This window comes from Toxorhynchites rutilus, chromosome 2 (assembly GCF_029784135.1).
Source record: "Toxorhynchites rutilus septentrionalis strain SRP chromosome 2, ASM2978413v1, whole genome shotgun sequence".
In the NCBI taxonomy this organism is placed as follows: domain Eukaryota; kingdom Metazoa; phylum Arthropoda; class Insecta; order Diptera; family Culicidae; genus Toxorhynchites; species Toxorhynchites rutilus.
Genome location: NC_073745.1, coordinates 140,801,040 through 140,817,262, shown reverse-complemented (window position 1 = coordinate 140,817,262; position 16,223 = coordinate 140,801,040). Strand labels below are relative to the sequence as shown.

The following is a 16,223-nucleotide window of genomic DNA, read 5'->3' as shown; positions in this document are numbered from 1 at the left end:
CTATCTCTAGAATATCGAGACTAACGCGAAGTGGCGGCGAAACGCTTACCCCATTTGGTGACTCTGGTGAAGGTGAAGGCTGCTGCAAATCAACTGATAAGAGCGTCGAATCATTTCTGTAGAAGGCCCAATAAACGTAGGATTTAAGGAAAATCCGGTCCATTGAATTATCTGAAGTGATGCGATTCGGCATTATTCCAGTTATCCCGAAAGCTGTCATCAGACGAACACTGTAAACGAACCACATTTACCCCAAAGACAAAACATTGGATTGAAAAAAGAACGCTATGAATATGTTTTGAAAACTGATTTATTGTTTAGGACCGAGTTTCATAGACAGTCTCATCTTCGCAGCTTATCAGTGATGTAGGATGATGTAGGACTTAATTAACCGCGAATCAATCACTGCTAGCGCAAATGAACTACTCATCGTTTGATTCAAACTCTCGCTTTTAAAATTAAACTATAAATTATGTAATACTACATAAATTCGCTATTATTGCTAGTGGCAAAACCATTCAATATCCTACAATTTCATAAACCTAATTTATATACTATCTACGGCTATACAAACTATCTAATTATCTAGCCCCCATTCATCCCATATCCCACGGCGCAGTGATTGTCCAATTCGGGTTATGAGAGATCCCGTTACAGGTCCACGACACAGGCACCAGATAGTCTACGAGCGAAGTCCCACTAACCGGACAATTTCTCCTCGCGTAGTACTCCATATTGTACAAACACAGCTGAATACCATTTCCGACGCAAAGCATAAACCACAGGAAAATATTACCAATGCCTTTGTTCAGGTTGCGCGTCAAAGACATCAGAACCAGTCCCATACATTCAAATTGTACGAACATCACCGGGTAGAAGAACCGGAACGCGAAGGCAAGAATCACCTCGTGGAACACTGCCGAAACGGTGAACACCAAAATGGTCGCCAGCGAACGACAATTCTTGAACCAATGCTCACAGGAGTCCTTGTAGATGTACGTATACAACCAATCGTGTACCACCAGATTCCAGGATCGGATGTAGTCCGGAAATGTCGACGCATTCCACCAATCCCGATAGAACATGCGATCGGCGAATCGCAGCAATTCGGAGCTGGCGTTCATCCAAGCGTGAAGCAGACAGTAGAAACCAGCCAAAAAAGAGAGCGATCCGGGCATTATGCTGCTGAACAGAGTCAACACAAGTTTTCCCGAGCTGATTTGGGCATCTCCGAAACGGTCGAACAGTGGCGTCAGAAATCTCTCGAAGATGAAGCTGATGTAGAAGATTACTCCAACCACTTCCAGTACGTGTCGAAATACTACCGGCCAGCGAATGCGTTTCGTTCGTGGATATTCGTCACGGTAGACAAGAGTTGGTGCGAACAAGAAGTATAAAAATTTATAACGTGGTGGGACCAGTGTTGAATGGGTGGGCTTAGCTTCGGAATGCCTTTTCCGCGATTCGGAACACGCACGCGGCACGTTACTCCGAACGAAGGCATGCACTTTCATGACAAATCTCGTCATCTCCATCAGCACTGCAACGGAAGATGCGGGTGGTAGATCCCACATCAGAACTGCTTTGATCACAAGGACAATAAAAAGAATTTGGTAGAGCACTAGCCCCAGGGTGAAGGTCAGGTCCCAGATTTTTCTCACTTCTGCAAGAATACGTTGAAATAAGTGAACTGTCAGATCTTAGTTTATTATACATACTCCTGCCGAACCGTTTCCGGATAATGGCCCACGCACAGAAACACGGATATACACAAAACGTGGATGTTTGCATGCAACTCCAAACTAGAAGAGCTATGTGAAACCGGCCAAATCCGGCTTTGATAGGGCGTAGACCTAGATTAATGCTGCAAAGGTATACATTAACAAATTACAACGAAATTATGAATGCGGTTCAATCAAACCTTCCACGGTCAACGAAGTCATGCACCACGGTGTTTAGAAACATGATGATAAGTATCACGACGAATATGTGATAAATTGTTTTGATGTGCTTCACCTCGAACAGGTCCGTCAGGAGCGAGTTTCGGGCTGTGAATTCCTTCTCCGGCAGTTGTCGTCGATCGGTGCTTTTCACCCCTCGCTTGTCTAATGATTTCTTCGCGGAAGATAAACTCGTGTCCTTAAACAACCGTCTTAGTTCGTTGTTTTTGAGGTTAAAAAGTTTTACCTCATCCACCACGTCGTCTACCAGGATATCCAGCTTGCGCTCGATGTCTTTCTCAAGCCTTCCAACGATTGTCTACGGAGAAAAAGAGGAGTAGTTTTGCTTGTGACCAAGATTAACCTAACCGGCTTACCCGCATCTTCTGGTGCATCTTCTCAATGGCCATGTCCATCACGATATGGTCCCTGCTCTCACGTAGTACTGGGGGTAATGAATTTATTAACAATTATGATTCAATTGGCTCATAAAATGCGTGGTTCAGATCTATATTATCTAGGACGACGTATTCAAGTCTTAAATGAGTATGCTTGGTCTTTGTGATAATCTTAAATCAGAGAAATTTTCACACATAACGCACGGAACAATTTAAAAAATAAATGGCCATTGTTTTGTATTTATTTTGATTGGAAATTTCATCATAAATAGACTGATACACCTGAACAGCACCCGCAAATTGTACAATTTTTTTTCGTAAACTATGGTTTAGTTCTAGAAACTAGAGTAAATGATCTTGGTTTGTCCAGTCGAAAATATGATCATGGTTTGCCCACTTTTTTGAATGCTCTAATTCAGCGCTCCTGTGTCAAATAAGGCCTTCGAATGTTTCGAAACATATAAATGAAATTGCCTTTTACATGATTTATAGTAGTTTGATAGTATATTTTTACGAAATCACATGTTTTAAAGGATTATAAAATACACCTTCTATTTGTGTCAATGCGCCCCTCATTCGAGCTAACTTTTAATCGATCACCAGATGATTATTTGGCACGTATTCAGACCTTTTCTGGATTACAACACTTATAAATATTGTAAACATCATGCTTGCTCTCCATTTGTATCGGATTTACATAGCTAAACCATTAAATTAACGTATTTTGATGAACTCAATTCTGATCATGAGTTGTCCAATTCAATAATGTTGTTTTGTCCACATGATTTCTATTGCAACCGCTTGGCGCGCTGCAGTTTGTTTATGTTTATTTATGGTGTGCTTCGCGCATAGCAGAAGTATGGTTTTTCTGTGTTGATTGTATTGAGGTGAACACTTTCAAAATGCCCAAGAAAAGGCAATATTCTGAAGAAAGCCTAAATTATGAATGAATCAATATGATGACAGTAAACTCAAGCAATGATAAATGCAACATCTAATTGTGAATTCGAATGTTTTCATTCAAAAATGGAGATTTCTAAAACTGGACAAACCATGATCATTTTTTTGGGCAAACCATGATCAGAGGTGGTCAAACCATGATCATAATTCTTCTTTAAGGAAAATCGTTAAAAAACATAAAAATTTGAATAATTTCAACACCTTATGGTAGTATTAGCAACTAGAGACTTGGGGCTTTTCAACAAACCCAAACTCGTATCGATTATGTGTGATTTTCATGAAGAAAAATCGATTTGCATTTACTAGTTGCGTAAAAACACCCCAAATTGGACAAACCAAGATCATTTACCCTAAGGTTCGTCCATTTTATGGTTGACATAATCATTTATCAGAGCGATTAATTTGCACATCACTGTGCACTACTTTTACTCTACACGATATAGTGCCATACACATACAACGTCCCGTCACCGTGAAGTCAACGTAAAGGAATGAAACATCAAATATTATGCCATGGAAATCATATGGTAGCATTCACATACACCATCAAAGTCAACTGAGACGTCGGCAAAATAAGTCCAAGAGAATGGTTGACGAGACGGTAACGGTGACGTTGTATGTGTATCGCTCTTAACACGCATTTTCAGAGTCGCCGTACAGTGCGTGACGACGCTTGGTGCGCTTCATGGGCCAGTGGAATCATCATTTTCTTCAAAAAAGATGCCGCCCAAAACGTGACCAGTGGTGACCGGGTTATGATGAACGACATGTTGGTACCACAATTGAATTGTTTGTATGAGAAACCCCATAAACGCCATATTTATCGATATAGACTTTTTGGCAGTTTTTGAATCCTTGAGGGTACCTACAACAACTGTCAAAATTTCAGAAAAAAATTAGGTTTATGAAACCCCTGAAATTGGGATTGCAAATATTCGTTTGTTTGAGGAACCCCAAAAGTGACGCCAACATCACTGCCGTTCTACGCATAGTTGTCCCATGTTACTTTTTGACAGTTTTCACTTTTCTTCATAAAACGATGTTTTTATGCCTAATCTTCTGGAAAAACACAAAAAAAGTTATTGTTTGTTCCCAGATTTTAAAAAACAATACCAAGTTCAATTGTCCCATGTTGATATTCTAGGCACAACTGTCTCGCCATGTATTTTTTGTAGATCTATTACAAATAAATCGGTTCAAGTACAATAATTTAATGCCACGCTTTCAGCAGGGCTAATGCACCCATTTTTGGTTTGGAAGAATGAACCAATTCTCAAAAAAATTCAAAAAAATTTAACAGAACACGTGTACACTTTGTTAGCGAATGCCTAATAACAATGATAGGTGATGTAGATCACTCCCTTCTTCACAAAACGATGTTTCCATGCATAATCTTTCGGAAAACACCAAAAAAACTCATTGTTTGTTCTCAGTGTTTCAAAAACATCATCAAGTCCAATTGTCCCATGTTGATATTCTAGGCACAGCTGTCCCACCATGAATTTTTATTCTTATAATCAAGCTTCATTGATTCAAGTGAGGGGAACTTTTCACATTTCATTAGACAATAATTTACTGCTCATAAAAAAACTCCGTTGTGTTGCAAAACTGAAATACTTAAAGCTTCTGTTAGACAAATATGCTAGAAAACTTTGATTACGTTTTTCTCAAATGCTGATTTTGGAACATGGGACAACTATGCGTAGAACGGCAAAACAGTACTTTTCTGTTCCTCCTATCGAAACCACAACAATTGAGTCTTCCTGTCAATCCCGCAAATCCAGATGAGAAAGCTCCGATCAACATAAAGCAAATCGAGGACATCAGGTAGTTGAAAGCCTACATTTCTAATTGAGATTATATCGCTAAGTTAACGCTAAGGAACGAAATATCGACAGATTGGCCTACATGTAACAGAAATCCAGGATGAAAATGACCTAGAATCCAGTTTAAGTAACAAGGTTCATGTCATGAATTATCCAATAAAATCGTTTAAAAGTTCGCTTGCAAATACAATTTGTTTCATTGAATGAGTATAGAATATTCACGTGTCTCATAACTCTTTTTTAGCAATTGCAGAATAAAATATTATTTGAGGTATTACTTGACTTTAAAACAAGGGCCTTGAGAGCGCAGATGGTAAATCCGTCGGTTTCCCTATCCGGAGAATTTTATTGAGTGAATAAAAACGAGGGTAAATACAATCAATCAAACATTCTTGAATATACCCGCATAGCTCCCTATAACGAAGTAATATTTGAATGCTGAAGAGACTTTACGAGGAAGATTTTGAAAATTTTATCATAAAATTTGACAAATTTCAGATCAAAGTTCTGATTGACAATCATAGCATTTATCTTTTCTTTTGTCCATATATTGATCATCGTAGAAAACTCCTATCGACTGATGCCGATACTATCAGGCAAACACAAACTATAATCAGTAAGCTTTATGAAATTTGTTTCTTTTCTGAAAATATTTGCCCACAAAGAGTTGCAATTGGTACGGATATTTTGCTTCACCTTTTCATCGCATTAATTATAATTTTTTATAAAAGTGTTTTTTTGTTGATTAGTGTTGATGACTGTTGACCTTTGGAGAGTATAAATATATTACATTGGGTGCCCTTAGCAGCATCCCACTACCGAAAGTTCTGCTTGTTTGCAACCCTACCTAGGCGGAAGTGATCTTCATTATAACTTACTAGCTGACTCGACAAAAAACTTCGTCCCGCCCAAAATTTGTTTTTTTGTTAGCAATACCTTCAAACATTCACGTTTTCTTACTATGAGCAAGTTCATGGATCCAATCGCAGAACTGTTCATTGATTGATCTTCTTTTCGACCCCGTTGAATTTACCTTTTACTATAAAATTTCTAGTATTTCTAACAAAACTCATCATTATAATATCAGATTACATATTTTCAAACACAATTCTCGTTCAAGATTTTTCAACCACTTGCAAATAACATGTTTCTCCATTCCATGGAATAAATGTTTTATACGGAAAATATGATAGAATAAAGACAGCCCTCAATCAGACAATTCCTTCCTCGAGTTCTGCTCTTATCAACACATCCAGCGATCCTTTTTTTTTTGGTACAGAAGATATAGGAGTGCGTTTCATCACATTAAAATCCATTTCCAGTTTCGAACGAATATCAATTTCGCTAGCGTAAACATCAAATGTACTAACAGCACTTGTCACTATGTAATTGTAGAACATATGGGAATTTAATTTTCCGAATTTTCCCTTTTTCCATCAGAGTTTTCCGAAAATTTTCAATTGTCATGTTTGGTTGGAACATTTTTGGTTGAAATATGTGTAATATTTCCCCCTTTCCATTCCAGAGGAGGGAGGGGTATTATACCATTATAGAAACATTTCTCATACCCAAAAACCCTCGCATCCCAAATTGTGCTTGATTAGTTCTCGAGTTATGCAGAAGTTTGTGTTTTCCGTTTGTATGGCAGCCCCTCTTAGAGAGGGGGGAGAAGTGTATTCACCATAGAAACGTTTCATGCACCGTAAAATTTGGCTCCATTTGCTTGATTAGTTTTTGAGTGATGCAGAAATTTGTGTTTCATTTGTGTGATAGCTCACCCTTAGAGAGCGAGAAGAGTGTCTAACCACCATAGAAATATTTATTGCATTCTAAAACCTCCACACACCAAATTTGGTTCCGTTTGCTTGATTAATTCTCGAGTAATTCACAAATTTGTGTTTCATTTGTATGGCAGCACCCCCTTAGAGAGGGGGGAGGAGTATCTAACCACCGTAAAAAAATTTATTGCACACACCATTGCACACAAAAAAGGTAATGAAGATGGTCGAGTTTCGAGTGACATAGCATGCGCTGCCATAACTATTTCGCAAATGGTGACGTCAGTCGTTGTGTTTATCTTTGATTGCCCACCGCATTCACGTGAAAATGCTGTTTTCAGGAAGTAATTTATCAATTAAAAACGTTCATTTTTGTAGAGCTCCCGCTGACTATGAGGCTAATGTGATAGCGTGGAGGGAATACTAGTGAAATCACGTCGAAGAAGACGGATAAAAGTGATATTTCCATGCGGCATTTTCGCTCCCCATGTTCATGGAAACAAACAAAGTTTCATTATTTTACCGTTATGAAGTTGATTTTTCGAAGGCTCTCAGTGTCGGTGTGTATGTTGTGAGATAATAATCGCCAATTAATCAAAATTTCACCGAAAATGTTACTGTTTTCGAGAACTAAGCATACGACTGCTCTCTGGACCTTTTTGCCACATGAATAATTGAAATAAGCCACGATATAATTGTCATCTGTTAAAAAACAACCAGTTGAATGATTTCATGAGAACTTTGGCTCAAATTATCATGCAACCGTGAGTACTCTCAACATTGTTGTGTTTCTTCCATATACATTCCATATTGGATGCAAATAATTACGATACGATATTTTGTTTGCCAATACAGATACACTTCGCCTACTGCTCCACCTCTATATGTACCTCATTGATTGCACACTAAAACCTTCACATGCCAAATTTGGTTTCATTTACTTGATTAATTCTCGAGAAATGCAGAAATTTGTGTTTCATTTGTATTACAAAATGTAAACGCTTAAAGTTTTCATCAATTTTAACCATTTACAAATCAAGGGATTCTAATGTATAGCATATTAAACAAGTCATAGGGAATTTCCGATTCGTTTAGTAAGTGAATCGCCAAAATCCGTTCGCGGCAAAAATAGTTATTAACGTTAACTTTATTTCATAAAAACGTGACCTGTTTTCTGATTTGGCACCCTTAATGAAAGACGTAGTTCTACGTCAAAAAAAACGGTACGCTTGGTCAGCCTGAATAAAAGTAATTTGAGCTGCAACAAATAACACATATACAAATCTCCTCTCCGATAATCCCAAGAGAGAGATCATTCATCACCGTTGAACTATTTTTGTCGGGCTTTGTGAAGTCTCCGATTTTCGCCATTCAGTCGTAAACGATTGACGCCTTGCAAAACAACATTCGCCACGTTAACACTGATTAACAACCTCCACTGTTGTAAAAATTAATAGGAAATTGATCTTCTTCCGAGCCAGCTGAAGGAGCTATATACCGGTAGTCATATTCGAATAAAAATTGTAAAGCATTATCTTTTGAACTAAGAGAAATTCATGGCAACTAACACCATTCATTTCTGTTTTATTTAAATTTTATGTTCATGCCTCTGTGTGGTCCTGTGACTGAGTGGCTAGCGTCACACCTAACATGCCGGAGGTTCGGGATCGATTCCCATTCTGGTCGGGGGGATTTTGTTCAAATAAATTTCCTCCGACTTGCACTGTGGTCACCCGTATTCCGCTTGCCACTCTCACTTTCAGAAATCTCAACAAAGTACTAATAAAAATGACGCAAGTAATAATACGTTGAGACGGCGAAGTTCCTCTAGGAACGTTAGTGCCATTTAAGAAGAAGAAGAAGAAGTTCATCTCTCTGAAAAACGTCCTTTGAATTGATAAATTTTAATCCGACGGATAGAACAGCTACAGGGCGGATTGTAATAAGTGTTCGTATATTTCGCATAATTCATTAGTTTCGTGCGTTTCGCAGGACATTTAATTATTTATTGACTGATGTAATTTCAGACACTATTACCGAGGACATTTCGCCTTGAAGAAAAACACAACATGAATAAAAGCATAATAACTCCAGGAAGAATTATACAGAAGAACAGAACGAGGGAGATTCATTCATCGAACTAATCGGATGTTACTCACGTTATAATTTGTTTCGATACATAGTGCGGTGCACCAAGTAAAAAATATTAAGTCGATAACGGAGAAATCGTTTGACATCGTTTGCACGGAAAATCACATAATTGATTAAATAGATTTCAGCTGATCAAATGAAATGCTTCCTCATATGATATCATTCAGTTAATTATTAGGTGGCAATCGCTTTCCCCTATCCATCATTACACATGAGTCAGTTCTGAGAATCTGGATAGCATTTTATCTGTATAACATCTTTTGTCGCTGAATGTAAACAATAGATGAAGAACCACACATTTCCTTACACCGCAAAGTTCCAATTACCGCGCTGTTCTGTTCCATTGTTTTCTCCTTCAGCATCCCCACCTGAACTGGAACTATCGTTCAGATGTTTCAAATCCACAACCATGGTCCAATTCACTTAGGCACCCCACAAATACAGATCTTCTTGCACTCCGGATCTACTTTCATGCGGACAAAGTAAATACCAACCGCTCGAATCGGAACAATACGTTCTGAACAGACTGACCGACAAGAACAAACTAAAGCCGTGCCCTATGGATCCCGTCCAGTAGTCAGTCATACTACCGATGGGGAAAAAATACAACAAACAATGGGCAACACCATTCTTTGCGCGTAATCAGTTAATATGTTCCTTATATTCTCTGTATTCCAACCACAGCTAGTGGAAGCCCCTGCTTGCCTCCTGGGGAACGTACGTATCAGAACAAATCCAGGGCGCTAACAGAATCGCAAAAGCGGCGGAATGTCCAATAGGCAGATGCACTGGGAACGATACACTTTTGGAGTTTAGGTCATTGATGCCGGTAGCGATCCTAATCACGCACCGCCGGCTTCCAGTTTCTTTTTATCGTTTCTTACGCGGGAAAATGATTGTACCATAATAATGTGGAAGATAGGTACAGGGCAGTAAATAAAACCCGCGGTGTACACCACTTTGAGTGCACGTGTACTTTAAGGACATGCGCACTCGGCTTCGGCGCTTGTCGGTAGGAATGCTGGGACGATGCGCTTAGTCACATCCACATGCTGATTCCGTGAGCTTATGACGTCGAACAGTACATCACAGTTCATTCGTACCGACAGAACATTTTAGCCAGCTATAACTTAATTGAGTTAACAAATAATGAATGGATTGCATTTCTTTTATCAGTGAGGAATACATTGTAAACCATTTTTGGTAATATTTTTATGTTTTCACAAAAAGGCACAAAGTACAGGGTCCAAAACCTTTCGCACATGCTAATCGTTATCAGTGCTGTAATATAAACTGGAGTCGCCGGAAGAATAAGTGATAGCTATTTAGTTCATGAAGGCTATCTTAGCGTAAATAATAACACCAGGCTGTAGACGAAAAAACCGGGATGACTGCATTCGGAAGCATGACACAAATAGCTACTTGGCTACAAAGTTCATTCGCTTCTTGAAGGATTTTTTTTTCAGTTTAGTTTAGTTTTTATATTATAGTTAAACGCCCCAACTTTTCAGCTCATGCGCTTCTTGTCTTGGAAAAGACCAACAAGAGGAAAACTAAAACTATCCAAGCTTTGAGGAAGCTCACGACCAGTCGTTGGTCCAGTCACTTCTGTGATTTTTGTTTCGACAAAAACAACAGGTTCAATTTCAAAAACAACATTCCAATGAACCAATCAAAACTTTGATTTTTAGGTCAGCTACTATATGACATTTTACAATCATGCAATAGTTTGTTTCTAAAAATGTAATTATTTTTATTACAACAGATGTTTAGAAATATTCCTAATCGATTATTTCAAACATATTTGCGATCTATCATGTAATATTCGAATTATAAGCGTTCAAAATCTTACATTTGTTCGTTACATGACTTCTTTCTTTAGTTTCCTTTTACAACCTATACCTTCTTGTTGGATATGGTCCAACGATGAAAGTGTCACTGAAAAAGCAGGTCATCCCGTATTACTAGAATCTCCATTAGATTGATTGAGATAAACCTTCATGTAGAGGAAGGTGGTCTTGATGCAATCACCGATATTATAACGGTCATCAAGCATCTAAAATATATTCCCAACCGTGTTTGTTTTCCTGACTACATCAATTCCTCTGTACATTTTGATCTGTTCATGAAGTAAAAAATCCATGAAATTCCAGATTATCTTCTATCGAGGATCGTTCCTACGATCTTCAATGCAAAGTATGGGCGTATAAATTGTGATAATATGTACTTTACTGATGGTGTGTGGCACCATATGGCGATCTAACGTACAAATCTACACCTAGGAGGCGCTGCGGTGAAAGTGATGATGGTTTTAAATTTTGCCATGTGAGCTTATGGAAGGTTTGTAGTTCTTTCCATAAATTACAATGTTATAATCATAAAAGATTATTTGATTGCGATAAGTTTGTAAGAAATTTAATTCTGCGCAATTTTATATATAACATGTTATTTATTTACCTCTTTCAGTAGTGAATACTATAAAAATGTTGACAATGGTTGAATTAAAGACGGAAATTCGAGAGCACCATCAAAAACAAGTAGAAAAATGCATGGTTCTTGCATGTGAGAACTACCTTGGAAAGCCCGGAAGTAAGATATACGTGATTTGTTTTTGAGTTTTAGGTTACATTACCATCATTTTCTTAGTTCAAAAACAAAATCCAGATGTCTCACCGATCGTTTACGTTTTGCGTTAGATCGCCAATAAGCTATAATAACAACCTGGCCGATATCGCCTGGTTGTTATTATAGCATACCTCACGGTAATATCCCACCTTTTATGCATATACTTGATGCACACACACGCACCTTACCCACATCCAGTCAGACAGCAACAAGTATAGCCCCATAACGAAAGAGTGATTCGGATTCGCCGAGCGTGTTGGATGATTCCTCCGTAATAGATGTCACACATTTTGGCGATCCTACCAGACTGCTGAATTTTCAGCAGAAATTCTGAGCTTTCTCTTCTTTACTGAGGAATCACCCACACCGCAGGTGAGTTTTCCAACAAAAGGTTAAATTTTGTTAAAAGGTGGAATCTGAAGCATGATCCGGAAAGTGGTCGCTGATAAATCGCCATCGCTGACGTAAGCAGGGATGCAAGGTATTTTTTTTAATGTTTTTCATATGGTGCGTAAAAAAAGTGTATACAAATATCTTCACAGTCATATCGAGGGAGACTGGTATTCGTAACTAACTTTTTAACAAGGTTTAGAATTTCAGTGTTTATTCTGATTGATATTGTTGTATGGCGCGTTTAATTTGACTTGCCTTGAGATTTTGAGGTTTGTTTCGGTGGGTGTGGGGAATGCATGTATTGCGCAACGGCGAATTATGTTTTATGGGTTTGGAAATGATGGTTGGCTAGATGGACTGTGCCTGAGTGGATGTAGTCCCACAGAAGCGGAACTGTGATAACTCAATTTGTTCAGCTTCGCAGTTTTGGTTGTGACCCAGACCATGTTCATAGAGCTAGTTGTTGATTAGGTACGTGATCGGAAAATCTTCGATTTGTGAAGTGGGCGTTTGAAAAATATAGGTTACCCTATTGTATATTATAGGTCCAATAATAAAAAAAACAATGTCACAATCATAAGAACTTTCGAGTGCAAATGAACTAATGTGATCTAGAGAAAATATGTATTCAGACCGCTGGAAGTCACTTTTTTGTTGAATTCATTCTATATGCATGTGGATTCTTCTGCATGGAAAGGTTTGGAAAAAGCAAGTGAATGACCCCGGGACAAAGGTCTCTGTTGATTTCTGGGAGCGAAACTGGACAGGTGACACTGATAGAAAAGCAAGCGAATAGCACTGGGGCGAAAGCCCTCTTTTTTTTACAATATTTTTGAGCGATAGTTGAAAATTCATGGAAGTAGAAGTACCTCTCAAAAACCCAGGTACGCTATCATACTGAAATGTCTTCACAAATTTCGTAGTGTCTTCAAAATGACTTCACAAAATCAAATTATCTTCACAATGAGTCAAGTGTTTTCAAAATGAGGACATGTCTTCATGTGGTGCTCCCTTGGCCGAGTGGTTAGCGTCATAACTAACATGCCGGGTGTTCGGGTTCGATTCCCGTTCTGGTCGGGGGGATTTTTCGTCAAAGAAATTTCCTCCGACTTGCACTGTGATCACGCGTATTCTAGAGCTTGCCACTCAAAATGCATTCAAGGCGTGTTATTTGGCATAGAAATCTCAACTAAGTACTAATAAAAATGACGCAAGTAATACTACGTTGAGACGGAGAAGTTCCTCTAGGAACGTTAGTGCCATTGAAGAAGAAGAAGAACATGTCTTCAAACGAGGCATTTCTGGACGTAAGTGGTTCTCTTGAGCGACGGGGACATTGAAACTCAAGATACCGAGTCATATAACAATAAGCGTTACTCTAAAGGAAAACGAACAAATTATTAACACCGATATGTTCCACTTTTTTTTAAACATAGCAAGGTAAAAATAGGTAAATCTTTTATAATAAGTACACATAATTACGGTAGAATAAAAGTGGGTATGCGCGGATCGGGACACAAACAAGTACGGCTTTGGACGACCATATAAAAAAATTATAAGAGTGAAAAATAATAAGAAAATAATAATAAGAGTGCGGATCGGGACGACCGTGCTGTGTGAAAATGGAAGTAAAATTATTTGCGGATCAGGACGACCGCGCAGAAAAAGTACGTATCGGGACGACCGTAGAAAAAAAATATAATGATAAAAGTGCGGATCGGGACGACCGTGCTGTGTTAAAAATGGAAGTAAAGTTATATGCGGATCGGGACGACCGCGCAGAAAAAGTACGGATCGGGACGACCGTAGAAAAAATTATAATGATAAAAGTGCGGATCGGGACGACCGTGCTGTGTGAAAATGGAAGTAAAATTATTTGCGGGTCGGGATGACCGCGCAGAACAAATACAGTTCGGGACGACCGTATGAAAAAATTATAATGCTAAGAATGTGGAAATAAAATTATTGGCGGATCGGAACAAAAGCGCAGAACAAGTACGGCTTGGGACGACCGTATGGAGAACAGAACTTGACTCGATATTTTGTTAGTTAAACCTCAATATATCCCAAATGTGGTTGAAATATTTCATGAATGTAGCGTGTCTGAACGGTCTTGGCTTTCTTTCATACAACTAAAACTCGACCAATCCTGTTAGCGTGCAACACTCAACTGTCTTATTTTTCCGAAATTAATTCTACAAGCTAATTCTTCTACCTTCAAATTTCTGGGAAGGCGCTTGGAGTTACCCTGCTATATCTGCCGATAAATAATTATGCGCCGAGTAATCAAAAAATGTCCCGTGTGTGTTGAACTGCCACGAACCGAGTGGAAACTTGAGATTTGTTTCACTCGCACAAAAATAACAAAATTGATGTCAGTAAAAAAATGGAGACTTGGTAACAACATAAGTTGAACAAAAATATAATTAGAGAAGTGTTCGATTTTCGACAAGGGTGATGCACTTTTGGAACTTGACGACAAAGCGCAAGTCTGCTTTAATGAAATATGAAGAATGGTTTGGCGAGGTATTCTCCAAGCATCTTTACACACATATATGGAGGAATTAGGGTCGCTTCATTTTTTTTTTTTTTTTTTTTTTATCTTCGCTTATTTTTCGTCGGCCTATTTCCGCCACTTTAGTGCCAATCACCGACATCAGGGAGGCGACTCCACCTGCTCCTACCTATCAGACTCAACAACTCATGAGCCGGGCCAACTTCTTTTACTTCCGCTCCGAAGGAAGACGTAACCAGAGATTTTTCGCCTCAGAAAATCCCAACGACGCCAGCTGGGATTGAACCCAGGCCGATCGGATTGTGAGGCTGTTACGCTAACCATACAACCACTGGCGCCGTCTGGGTCGCTTCATTAAACATATTAAATTTATCTACAACATACTGTCGTCAGCAGATCCTGATAGGATATATTTGTTGTTCTCATTCGGCAGCGGGCTGGAATGGTGACTCGATGACGCAGGTGACTGAATTTTTTTCTTAAATCAACAGCGGATCGAATCGACCATGCATGGTTAAAAGCGGCTCGGGATGACCATGTAGAATTTTGTAGATAGCAGTTTGGGATGACCACGCAAAATTTTTTTCGATAGTGGATCATGATGACCGCGTAGGATTCTGTCGATAGCGACTCGGAATGACTGCGCAGGATTTGATCGTTAGCGGCCTGGAATGAGTATGCGCAATTTTGTCTATAGCGGATTGGGATGATTGCGTAGAATTTTGTTGTGGTTCCAGATCAGAATCTTGTGTGGTTCCAGATCAGTCACGCTTTTGAAAACTGACAGTTTGACAGTGAATTACCGAACGATAGGTATAGCAATAGATTTTTTTTAGAAATATTCTATGTGAAACCGATGAAAGGTTAGCCAAATGATCATTTCATTATTTCATGTTTTACTTTGCACTTCTTTATTTTTGGGATGGGGGAGGATGTGTGGCACCATAAGCTATAATAATAACCTGGCCGATATCGCCTGTTATGCCTCACAGTAATATCCCACCTTTTATGCATATACTTGATGCACACACAAACGCACGTTACCCACATCCAGTCATACAGCAACAAGTATCGCCCCATAACGAAAGAGTGATTCGGCTTCGCATAGCGTGTTGGGTGATTCCTCCGTAATAGATGTCACACAGATGGGTCCTCTATGAATAAGTCCACAGGATTTGGAGTGTTCAACGTATTTTTTAGCACCTCACACAGTATCCAGTATCCTTGCTCAGTATATAGTGCTGAATTGGCAGTGATACACTGGGCGCTGGACAGCGTCGCCTCACGACCTGTTGAACACTATTACATTGTAACGGATAGTCTTAGCTCTGTTGAAGCCAAGGAGCTTGTATAAATGTATATATAGAGGCGCCTTGGTCGAAGCTATCCGTTTAGTGAGGCCGGAAAAGCACTCGCCGTACTTCCTTGAGAGAATACGAGAAATTTTGAGTGCTTTATCCAGATGCTGTTATGTCATCACCTTTGTCTGGGTCCCTTCACATTGCTCACTTCCGGGTAATGAGAGGGCTGACTCATTAGCAAAGGTGGGTGCGGTGGTGGTGGATTTTATTCTTTAGTCCGTAAAAAAACCATCGCTAACTGGCAACGCAAATGGAACGAAGATGAATTGGGCCGGTG

The 16,223-nt window shown here is 39.0% G+C and overlaps 2 protein-coding genes across 4 annotated transcripts in view; one reads left to right on the top strand and one right to left on the bottom strand.

Moving 5' to 3' along the window:
- LOC129764327 (facilitated trehalose transporter Tret1) overlaps positions 1-16,223 on the top strand; it is a 222,338-nt gene that overhangs the window by 177,020 nt on the left and 29,095 nt on the right. The window contains exon 1 of one of the 3 annotated variants that reach the window (XM_055763295.1): positions 11,894-12,049. The exons of 1 other annotated variant lie outside the window; for it this stretch is intronic. The gene's annotated coding sequence lies outside the window, so the exon portion shown is untranslated. Of the gene's footprint in view, positions 1-11,893; positions 12,159-16,223 lie in introns of those variants that run through there. One more of the 3 variants, XM_055763294.1, reaches the window with a different exon arrangement.
- Positions 299-9,742, bottom strand: LOC129764329 (sterol O-acyltransferase 1). The gene is made up of 5 exons (XM_055763298.1): positions 9,379-9,742; positions 2,318-2,385; positions 1,922-2,259; positions 1,719-1,864; positions 299-1,663 (listed from the first exon to the last, which is right to left on the bottom strand). Exons 1-5 carry the CDS (start codon positions 9,461-9,463, stop codon positions 597-599), a joined length of 1,704 nt encoding a protein of 567 aa, XP_055619273.1. The 5' UTR covers positions 9,464-9,742; the 3' UTR covers positions 299-596.